General features: G+C 57.6%; 1 protein-coding gene across 1 annotated transcript; it reads right to left on the reverse strand.

Annotated features, from left to right (window-relative positions):
- Positions 1-75: 75 nt before the first annotated feature.
- CKM (creatine kinase, M-type) lies at positions 76-10,667 on the reverse strand. Its single transcript, XM_053905472.1, has 8 exons — positions 10,535-10,667; positions 8,033-8,243; positions 7,113-7,267; positions 6,584-6,716; positions 3,514-3,685; positions 2,366-2,489; positions 1,042-1,231; positions 76-526 (listed from the first exon to the last, which is right to left on the reverse strand). The coding sequence occupies exons 2-8, from the start codon at positions 8,223-8,225 to the stop codon at positions 348-350; spliced, it is 1,146 nt and encodes a 381-aa protein (XP_053761447.1). The 5' UTR covers positions 8,226-8,243; positions 10,535-10,667; the 3' UTR covers positions 76-347.
- Positions 10,668-11,549: the final 882 nt, after the last annotated feature.

Genomic DNA, 11,549 nt, shown 5'->3' on the forward strand with positions numbered 1-11,549 from the left:
CTATCGCACGAAAGCTAAGGCCGCCGTTTCTTTTATTTGTTGCTTTGAGTGTAGAAAAAGCATGAGCTCCAGATGTGCCTGCCAGCTCTCCATTAGCCAGAGTTCCTGGTGGTGGGCGGAGCTCTGGGAAAAGGAGACTCGGGGGGAGGTTTTTCACTGGCCACAACTCAGAGGATGAAGCCCGTTGGTTGGAACTCTGGCTGGAAATGGAATTCCGAAAATGGTGGAAAGAGCCCCCGGTGGACCGAACCCTTTTGGGGGGGGGGGGGGGGAGGGGCAGGGCTCCGATGGGCCGAGTCCTCCCTTTGGCTGGGGCTCCAGCAGTCGGCGGCGGGTGGGCTGGACGCCTATTTCTGGGCGGGGATCATGTCGTCGATGGACTGGCCCTTTTCCAGTTTCTTCTCCATCTCCACCATGAGCTTCACACCATCCACCACCAGCTGCACCTGTTCCACTTCGGACGAGCCCAGCCGATCGGCGTTGGACACGTCGAATACTGAGCCCACAGCAGCTGTGTCCACACCACCTGCAGGAGCAGGAGGCAGGGGCATAAGGAGCGGGCGGAGATGCAGGAGCGGGGCCTGCGGCCCCTGTGCCAACTGAGCTGGCCGCACGTACTGAGGGCCTACTGTGTGACAGGTTACGTGCATGCAGAGCCTCCTAAATGTCTATTCATGGGCTCACGCCTCCGGCTAATTTAGGTACCTCGTGCCTCAACCCTCCAACATGAAAATAGAGCATGACGGCCAAAAGTGAGCTCTGGAGCGAGAATGCCCCGGGGTTGAGTCCTGGCCATCCTCTCCTTTATAGATGGTAAACCGAGGTTCCCAGGGGGCACGGGGTATACACATGCGTATTATATACCCATGATATCGTATCGATTCCTACGGGATAAGGCGTGCTGATGCCCATTTACAAGAGGAGGAAACTGAGGCTCACAGAGGGGCAGCCCTCGTCCACCCCACAACTCGCGTGGGTGCTCCGCCCCCACAAAGGGTCCGCCCCCGACGCCGCGGCGCGCGCATGCAAGCAGAGCCGCACCTGTGCCCCGCTTCTGCAGGCGCAGACGGGTGAGGATCTCCTCGAACTTGGGGTGCTTGCTCAGGTGCGCCAGCTTGACGTGCACGCCTCCACGCAGCCCGGTGCCCAGGTTGGATGGGCAGGTGAGCACGTAGCCCAAGTGCTCGTTCCACATGAAGGGGTGGCCGGCCTTCTTGAAGATCTCCTCAATCTGAGGTAAGGGGAGAGGATCTGGGGTCAGCGCCAGGGGGCGCCCCCCAAAGACCCGCAACTCGAAAGGGGCTGGGAGGGACACAGCGTGAGCACGTGGGTAGGGGGTGGGATTCCGACAGGGTGGGACCGGAAAACCGTGAGGGGTGAGCTTCTGAAGGGAGGGGCCCGACGACCCTGGTGGAGCCAGGGCTTGAGAACGCTTTAGAGCCGAGTTCTTAGGGGCGGGGCTTGGGCAGGATAGGGGTGGGTGGAGCCAGGTGCTTGTGGGCGGGGCTTAGGCATGGGGTGGAGCCGGCCTCTTAGGGGCGGGGCTTAAGCATAGGCTGGACCTGGTCTCTTGGGGGCGGCTTGGGCGCTGGGTGGAGTCGGGTTCTTAGGGGCGGGGCTTGGGCGCTGGTGGAGCCGTCTCCTTGGGGCGGGGCTTAGGCGTAGGGTGGACCCGGTCTCTTAGGGGCGGGGCTTGGGCGCTGGCGGAGCCGTCTCCTTGGGGCGGGGCTTAGGCATACGGTGGACCCGGTCTCTTAGGGGCGGGGCTTGGGCAGGATAGGGGTGGGTGGAGCCAGGTGCTTGTGGGCGGGGCTTAGGCATAGGGTGGAGCCGGCCTCTTAGGGGCGGGGCTTAAGCGTAGGCTGGACCTGGTCTCTTGGGGGCGGCTTGGGCGCTGGGTGGAGTCGGGTTCTTAGGGGCGGGGCTTGGGCGCTGGTGGAGCCGTCTCCTTGGGGAGGGGCTTAGGCAGAGGGTGGACCCCGTCTCTTAGGGGCGGGGCTTGGGCGCTGGCGGAGCCGTCTCCTAGGGGCAGGGCTGAGGCATAGGGTGGAGTCGGTCTCTTAGGGGCGGGGCTTGGGCACTGGCGGAGCCGTCTCCTTGGGGCGGGGCTTAGGCATAGGGTGGAGTCGGTCTCTTAGGGGCGGGGCTTGGGCACTGGGTGGAGCCGGTCTCTTATGGGCGGGGGTTAGGCATCAGTTGGACCGGGTCTGTTGGGGGGCGGCTAGGGCGCTGGGTGGGGTCGGGTTATTAGGGGCGGGGCTCGGGCGCTGGGTGGAGCCGGGTTCCCCGGGGGGGCGGGGTCTTGGAAAGCGGGTGGGGCGTTCAGCGGGGGTCAGAAGTCTGCCGTGAGAGGCAGGCTACCCACCTTCTGCAGCCCCACGCAGAAGCGGCGGAAAACCTCCTTCATGTTGCCCCCCTTCTCCATGGAGATGACTCGGAGGTGGTCTTCCTCGTTCACCCACACCAGGAAGCTCTTGTTGTCATTGTGCCTAGGGTGGGGCGCAGGAGGAGGCCAAGGGATCAGTCCCGCGTGGCCACCCCATTCCCGCCCCCTGGCAAAAGTACCCACCGCAAGGGGGCCCCGGGCCTGAGGAGTTTGAGGTGGTGGCACCGGCTCCTGAAAATCGCGGAAGCTTACACCTGTAGACCCTAACGTCCTAGAATCTGAGAAATCGCCAGTCCTAGGATCAAAGACTTTTAGGGTCTTAAGTCTTTGAACAGCATTAAATTACAGACTCTTGGAATTTCAGAATCTTTGAAAAACAAAAGCTGGGAATCAGAATTGATAAATCTTGGAAATCCTACTTCTGGTCCCAGGACCAATCTTCCCATCACCCTGTGACATCTCAGATAAAACATTAAGATCTGGAAATGTCTGCAACCGTGGAATCACAGAATCTGAAATTAGTGGAATCTTAGAACCCAAAAATATTTAAAATGTGTATGTCTTAGAACTCACACATTCTCCTGGTCATCAGAAACCTAGGCTTTTGAAACCTTTGAAAATCTTTGCCTATCAGAATCAGGGATTCAAGGATTCATACAAACCTAACTAGCAACAGTCGAAGATAAAACTAATAGCCAAGATGTTGGTCACTTACTATATACCAGACACTGGTGTATATATAGAGAGAGAAAAGGAGAGAAAGAGCAGGGGAGAGGAGCAGAGGGAGAGAGAGAATCTCAAGCAGGCTCCACGCTCAGTGTGGAGCCCAATGTGGGGCTCGGTCGGCACAGAAATGTTAAATAATGTGCCTGAGGTCACATCTAGTAAATGGCAGTGCTGGGATTGGAACCCAGGGAGTCTGGTTCAAGTCTAAGTCCCTAATTGCCACTTCCCTGGTCCAAGTTTCCTAAAATGTGACTCACAGACCACAAAGTAGGCAGGGGTGGAAGGCGAGGTCATTGTCTGGGGCGCCTGGAAACATAATTGTTTTTATGGTGTTGGCTTTGGTGAAGGAATGGGGAGGGGAGTGGGGGGGACTGGAGGAGGCTGGGGGGAGGGGACCTCACCAGATGCCGCGGGCGTCGGGCCAGTCTCGGGCCATGCCTGAGGCCAGCAGCAGTGGGGACACGGGCTTGTCGAACAGGAAGTGATCGTCAATAAGCTGCTGCTGTTCCTGCTCGGTCATGCTCTTCAGAGGGTAGTACTTCCCCTTGAACTCGCCTGTCAGGCTGTTGAGGGCTGAGGGGCCACACGGGGGAATGGTCAGCAGCCTGCGCCCCCACAACCTGGACAGGGAGGCCCCCGGAGTCCCCACACTGCTGCCCCCAACGAGCCTGGGGTTGGGCCCGTGGATGTCCTAACGGCACCCGAACACTAGGACGAAACCCAAATTCGCGACCTGTCCCCGAAGCATGCTCCCCCCTGCCTGCCCAGGCTCCGGGAACAGCCACGCCATGCGCTCTGCCCAGAAACAGGGAATCTCCCTTTCCTTGACCCTCGCATCCCATCCGCCTGGGAGCAACGGTGTGCTGGGGCCCCTTCAACCGGCCAGCCAGACAGATGATCAAAATCTTAGGAATGTGGGGAACCATCAGTAAAAATTATTAAAATATACCACACAAAATATTTGTGTACATTCATATGTAGAATGAATGTATATTATGCACATATGCATAATATATATTTCTGTAATATGTATGTATTTATATACATTTTATACATTTTTATGTAATGTTCTATATCACATACTATCTACTTACTATATCATATTGTTAAAAATAACTTATATAGGGGCACCTGGGTGGCTCAGTCAGTTAAGTGGCCAATTCTCGGTTTCAGCCCAGGTCATGACCTCACGGATCGTGGGTTTGAGCCCTGCATCAGGCTTCGCGCTGAAGGGCCTGATTGGGATTCTCTCTCTGCCCCTCCGCCGCTCACGCTGTCTCTCTCTCTCTCTCTCTCTCAAAATAAATAAATAAGCTTTAAAAAATAATAAACATTTGTATAAACTTACAATTAAATATATTATATTTAATTTTTTTAATGTTTGTTTACTTTTGAGAGAGAGAGAGAGACAGAGCCCAAGTGGAGGAGGGGCACATAGAATCCGAAGCAGGCTCCAGGCTCTGAGCTGTCAGCATAGAGCCCGACGTGGGGCTCGAACTCCTGGACTGTGAGATCATGACCTGAGCCCACGTCGGATGCTCAACCAACTGAGCCCCCAGGCGCCCCTTAAATATAGTTAAAACATAGGTAATAAATACTCAAAAGTATTGCTTCCTAATTATTTTACTCTTTCTTTTAAATTTTAGAGAGAGGGGGCACGAGCAGGGGCGGGGTCAAAGAGAGAGAGAGAGAGAGAGAGAGAGAGAGAGAGAGAAAATCTCAAGCAGACTCCATGCTCAGTGTGGAGCCTGACACGGGGCTCGATCCACGACCTGGGGACCATGACCTGAGCTGAAACCAAGAGTCTGACGCTCAACCGACTGAGCCACTCAGGCGCCGCCTACATTCTGGAAGTTACTTTCATTTTTATTATCTACATCCTTGAAGTTATTTTCATCTGTATCTGTAAGGTGGGAATACTATGTAAGGATATGTTACCGCCCACCTTTTCCCGTCTTTCTATGACACCATGTTCATAGCTCAAAATTGGCCGTGGTAGAATTTATACCATAGAAATTGGCAGTCACTATAGATTGGGGCTTTTTCTTTTTTCTTTTTTTTGAGAGCTAGTTGTTTAACACTTACCAGAACAATATGCCTGCCCACCTTGATGATTCTACCTCCCAAAGATCCCTGCTGTCTCTCCCCATCCCGTTGCCTATCTCCTACCCTCACCTGAACGACTGTGCCTTCCCCTCACGGTCTCTCTGCTCCTACCTTTGCCCACAGTCTGTTCCCCACCCAACAGCCAGAGGACTCCATGGCTTCCATCTCCCTCAGAGTCAAAGCCAAAGCCCTCCGGAGGGCACACAAGGCTCTGTGCAACCTGGCCACTCATACTCCTCGGACCCCATCTCCTCCCCCCGCCTCCACTCAGCTCTAGCCACACTGGTCTCCTGGCTGTTCCTCCCACACACTTGCCCACCTCAGGCCCTTTGCACTTGCTGCTCTGCTGGCCTGGAATTCTTCAGGCTCCTTCCTTGTCAGTCAGGTCTCCTCCTTTCTAAGGGAGCTCCCCTGAGTCATTCTGTGACCCACCCTCGTTTCTTGGCTACATGGCATTTGGGAATTATTCTTTTGTTGGTTTCTGTGTTCCCTCTTATCTCCTCACCAGGCTGACAGATCTGTGAGAACAGCGACCTCATCCATCCTATTCATCATGAAAGCCCCCAGCTCCCTCCTCAGGACCATAACAGCTGTAAATGTTTGCTGGTTGGATAGATGGATAGATGATGGATGGATGGATGGATGGATAGATGATGGATGATGGATGGATGATGGATGATGGATGGATGGATGAATGGATGGATGATGGATGGATGGATGGATGGAGGGAGGGATGGATGAATGGATGGATGATGGATGGATGGATGGATGGATGGAGGGATGATGAATGGATGGATGGATGATGGATGGATGGATGGATGGATGGATGATGGATGATGGATGGATGATGGATGGATGATGGATGATGGATAGATGGATGATGGATGGATGATGAATGGATGGATGGATGATGGATGGATGGATGGATGAATGGATGGATGATGGATGGATGGATGGATGGAGGGAGGGATGATGAATGGATGGATGAATGATGGATGGATGGATGGATGGATGATGGATGATGGATGGATGATGGATAGATGGATGGATGATGGATGATGGATGGATGGATGGATGGATGGATGATGGATGGATGGATGGATAATGAATGGATGGATGGATGATGGATGGATGGATGATGGAGGATGGATGGATGGGTGGGTGGATGGATGAATGGATGGAAGTCAGGTCCCTGGTGTCTACAGGCAGAGATCTGCTCAGATCTGACAGCACCCTCAGACTTCCACCAAGGGTAGTGCTGCCAGCCATCACTCACCAAGCAGCTATGATTTACCAAGCTCTTTCCATGGAGAAGCAGGGCCAGAGCTGGGTGGCCCCAATGGTGGGCAGGGTGGGGGTTCTCACCTTCCACGGAGAGCTTCTCCACCGCCCGGCGCTCGCCCCGGGAGCAGTGGGGGGGCAGCGTGTAGCCCTTGATGCTGCGGCCCGTGCGGACGCGGCTGCTGAGCACATAGTTGGGATCCAGATCGTCTCCGCCCTGGAGGGCAGGAGTGGGGGGTCAGGGCTGGGCATGCCGCCCAGGCTGCCCCTTCCCCAGCAAGCCTGTGACCCCCCAGATGCTCCCCGTTCTTACTCTCTGCTACTTTTTTCAGCTCCTCCTTGCCCCGCTCGCTGGGTTCTCCCTTCTCTGTCCGTCCCTCCATCTGTCTCTCTCCCCGCCCCTCATGCGTCCCTGTTTTTCTCTCCAAGCATCTCTTTCCCCACCTTGGCCCCCCACTTCCTGTGTCTCTTCATCTCCCTCCCTGGCTCCCCTCCCATCTGACCCCAGCCTCCTGGTCTGTCTTCTGTGCCTCTCTGTCCCTCTGTCCCTCTGTCTGCCTCCCTCCCTCCCCCATCCCTCCCCTCTGGTGGCGGGTGGGAGGGGGTGGCTGACCTTGAGGTTCTCATGGTTGAGATCGGTCTTGTGCTTGTCGGTGGGTTTGTAGCCCCCGTGCCGGTCCTGGATGATGGGGTCGAAGAGATCCTTGAAAACCTGGTAGGACTCCTCGTCGCCAGCCACACAGCCCACGGTCATGATGAAGGGGTGACCTGGGGATTCAGGGTGAGGTCAGAGCTGCCTGTCCCCAGCAAGGAAGGCCCGGGCTCCTGGGTCCAGCGTAGACTGTGTGTGTGTGTGTGTGTGTGTGTGTGTGTGTGTGTGTGTGCGCGCGCCTGTGAGTGTGTGTGTTTCAGAACTGCAGAGGCTGAGGGTTATGTGGATGGGGAGGGAAGGCTAGGAGAGGTCTAGGCAGCATCTGGGGTGAGGGCAAGGTGCTGGGGGCAGGGCAACGGAGAAAGGAGAGTCTTGGGGGGCCAGTTACAAGGTACTAAAAATATGACCACTTCAGAGTCCCCAAATCACATACTCTTCCTTTACCCAAACATTTTCAAAAGCTTATTAGACTATCGGCTCCCACAGATGATAAGAGACTTGAACAGCCCTCGTGTTCCCAGAGGGGAAAATAGGGGTCTGGAAAGAGGGGCCCTCCCTCCTCAATGGCACAGTGAGTTGGAGGCTAGGACGTGCTCTTTTGCCTCTGGTGCTGCTGACCCTCGCAGGGTGTCCTTGGAGAAAGAACCAGAGCACCAATGACATCCCTCCTCAGATCCCGAGTGGTGGCCCTGTACCAGGGGCTGCTCTAAGCACTTGTGTGCGCCGACTCCTATGTGTTCGCAACACGGGTGCCCATTTTTCGGATGAGGAAACTGAGGCCCAGGGAAGTGGGATCGAGGCCTGGCAGGCAGCTCCAGAGCCCCCCTCCCCCGCCCCGCCGCCATTCTAATCCCTGTCCCCGCTCCACCAAGGAGGCTTACCTGGGTTGTCCACACCTGTCTGGATGACGTCGTCCAGAGTGAACCCGGATGGAGTCTCCTTGTCCCGCAACTTCTTGTAAATCTCAAGGGTCAGCGCCTTGGCCATGTGGTTGTTGTGCTTGCTGAGGTCAGGGTACTCCTCCTCAGGCTTGTAGTTCAGCTTGAACTTGTTGTGGGTGTTACCGAACGGCATGGTGGCGGCGTGGGGGGCCTGGTGGGCAGGGAAGGTGGAGAAGGTTAGCTCGCGTCCTGCAGAGACCAGCAAGGGAACAGAGCAAGGTCTGGGGGTCGACGGCTGCATGACTGGGGACAAGAAGGGCGCCCTCTCTGAGCCCCTGCGCCTTCACAGGATGCATCCGAACTCTATGGCTAAGATCCCAGCTCGGTCACACCCTGACAGGTGACCCCAGACTAATAATCTTGCTAGAGACAGTTTCTCCAGCTGGAAAATGAAGCGGGGGGGCCTTTGGGATGGAATAGTAATGCCGGCATGGATAAAAGCGTAGTTTCCAGGATCGGACAGCCTGGGTTTAAATTCCAGGTCTGCCACTTACAAGACGCTGTGTGACCTTGGGCACCTTGCTTAACTTCTCTGTGCTTTCAGATTACTCATGTGTGGAATGGGGGGGTCATAATAGCACTCATCCCATGGGGCTATTGGGAGCACGAAAGGAGCCAAACTACGTAAAGCACTTGGGATAGTCCTGGCTCACAATAACCATTATTTTGCTTGGCCATTATTATAATTATTGCTGTTATTTTTTTTAATTTTTTTAATGTTTATTTTTGAGAGGGAGAGACAGAGCACAAGCGGGGGAGGGGCAGAGAGAGAGAGAGAGAGAGAGAGAGAGAGAGAGAGATACAGAATCCGAAGCAGGCTCCAGGCTCTGAGCTGTCAGCACAGAGCCCGACGCGGGGCTCGAACTCACAGACCGTGAGATCGTGACCTGAGCCGAAGTCGGCCGCTTAACCGACTGAGCCCCCCTCCCCGGGGGGGCCCCTGTTGTTATTATTTTAAAGGTCTGCGTGAGGAGTTTCAGAGAAGTTGGAGGGTGCCGCGGAGAACGAGCGAGCGTGCGAGCAGAGAAGGGACATCCTGTCTGCGGAGGTTCCTGGGTTCAAGGGATGAGGGGCAGGGTGGAAGGGAAGGCTGGGTGGCCGTCCCCACCCCTGTCTGCTGGCAACCCTCCCTCAGGGCTCTGTTGAGAAGAGCTCAGCTGCGGGAGTCGTCAGAGCTGGGTTCAAATCCCACCTGGGCCACTTCCCTGCTGTGTGACCCCCAAGCCAGTTGCTCAGCCTCTCTGAGCCTCTGTCTCCTGTGGACTAAGCCTCGCCTAGGGGGTGGCCAAGAGGACTCTTCAGACTCCATCATGAGGCCAGCTGATCACATGCCCTCCCGTGGAGCTGGGGCCTGCTACCTGGAGGGCCGGCTGCTGTTGTTACCCTTACGTTTATCCATAAGAGCCAGGAAGGGGGAGGGACTCTTCAGTGGCCCAGTGGCCGTGGCGGGACTGGGAGCTCGCTCCCGGCTCCAGGAGTGGGAGGCAGGTAGGATGGTGAGAAGGGAATCAGGACCAGGGGGGAGCCGAAGGCTGCGGCATCAGGCCAGGGGCGGGTGGAATTCACCACGGAGCTGCCGTCCAGGGTTGGGGATTATTTATAGTCTGGCAGACTCCTCCTCCTCCCCCCGCCCCCAGCTGCTGTCCCCCCCACCCCCACCCCCCACATTCCAGGGGCTCGGCTTGCGCCAAGTCAGCAGGCCGGAGACAGGTGGGCCAAGGAGGCCGGGAGGACACGCGTCCAGGCCTCGGGCCTCAAGGGCTTCCAGCCCAGAAACCCCCCTTCATGCTCTCCCACCCCCACCCTGCAAGAGACATGTCAGCAAAGGGCACGGAGGCAAGGCGGGGGTGGCCCAGAGACACAGACAGAAATAGCCCCAGCACCACACACACACACACACACACACACACACACACACACACACACACCCCTCCAAGCTCAGGGACACACCCGGGGTGCAGGCACCCATGCGGGAGCCACAGAAAGTCCAGAACACAAGGTCACACTGTTGTGGGACACCACGGGGACCCACAGAATCACAAATGCCAAGACCCCGCGGAGCCTGCTCTTGCAGACCCTGCCGGTGGACATACGGACACTCCCCGCGGCTCGTGCCATCACCCCCCCTCCCCCCCGCCGTTCTGGTGACAAACCATCACAATCACAGGCCCCGGCCTGCAGCCCTGCAGCCCCTCAGCCCCTTGCAGGGGTGACAGCTGGCAGCTGGCAGGACTCCCTTTGTCTCCAAGATCCCTCCCCGTGGCCCTGCGACACGGACCCTGCGGGCGGTGGGGGGGGTCACAGGTGGAGGTGACTTCCAGACGCAGGGCCAATCTCCCCACACACCAACCCTCCTGTGTGTAGGACCAGATCGGCTGCTGGCACCAAGGGGGGGGGGGTCCCCATTCTGGACCCCACCCTGATTCCCACCCCCAGTGGTACCTGGCTGGGCTGTGCTGAAAGGGGCTGTCTGTATCCTGGAGGCGACACTGACCCAAAGGAAGGGCCTGTAGCCCTGGCCTTATATAGGGGGGCCGGGCTGTGCAGCTGGGAGGGGCTGCCCCCCGGGGAAGGGAGCTGGAGGGCGGCTGAGCCTCTCACCTCGCTGCCCGGGCACCGTGCCCACCCTGAACCCAGGCATGCCTTGTGCCCAGCCCCATGGCCTTGTATGGGCTGCCCCAGGGGCTGAGCGTCACATCAAGCTGATTCCCTGACCAAGTGCTGAGTCGGGCTGGCAGGGACAGCTGGCCCCCCGCCCAGGACACGGGACCGTGGCAGGGGACGTCCCAGGCACGTAGAAGCCACCCTCCCCTGGCCCTGCACTGGGCCGCCAGCACCTCCTATGCCCAGACTTCTCCTCCAGCCCCCAGTGGCCTTGACCTGGGCAAACAGCGGGTCCTGAGGCCTGCACCTGGGGAAGCCTTGCAATAGCCCCCCGGGAGGCCCGGTATCTGGTTTTGCGGAGACTTGCCCGTTGTCACCCAGCTATGGGGAGCACTTGGCGAAAGCCCAGGCCTGAACGCAGGACAGTGTAAGCCCAGAAGCCTGTGCTTGGGTGCACAGTGAGTAGGAGGGAAACTGAGGCTCTCCTGAGTCAAGAGGATTGGAACTCGAGGCCAGGTTGGGGGAAGGGGTTGCCCGCCCCCCCCCCCCCCAGCCGCGGGGCTGACGCTGAGAGATTTCCGCTGGGCTGGCAGGGAGGGGACAGGGAGGGACTCATCCTGGAAGGGAGCTTATTTTTAGAGGGCGCTTCGCTGTCGCCTCTGCAAAGACCTAGACCCCAGGCGCTGGGGCTGGGGGGACACAGGGACAGGTGTTGGGGGGGGTGGGGTCGCCACGTGTCTGAGTTAATTATAACCCGGCGTGTCGGGTGTCCGGGGTGTCACCTCCTTACAAGGGCAGCCGCTGACCCGGGAGGCCGCCCCCACCGCAGGGCGCAGGGGAAGGGGGCTGGGCA

Source organism: Panthera pardus, unplaced genomic scaffold, assembly GCF_024362965.1.
Source record: "Panthera pardus isolate Hobbes unplaced genomic scaffold, ASM2436296v1 HiC_scaffold_18, whole genome shotgun sequence".
Taxonomy (NCBI): Eukaryota; Metazoa; Chordata; class Mammalia; order Carnivora; family Felidae; genus Panthera; species Panthera pardus.

Coding starts and splice junctions, on each gene's coding strand:
- CKM (XM_053905472.1), bottom strand. CDS start 8,225: ATGCCGTTCGGTAACACCCACAACAAGTTCAAGCTGAACTACAAGCCT. Junction 6,717..7,112: donor TCAACCATGAGAACCTCAAG/GTCAGCCACCCC, acceptor CCTGCCCTCCAG/GGCGGAGACGATCTGGATCC. Junction 3,686..6,583: donor GGAGAAGCTCTCCGTGGAAG/GTGAGAACCCCC, acceptor GTGGCCCCTCAG/CCCTCAACAGCCTGACAGGC.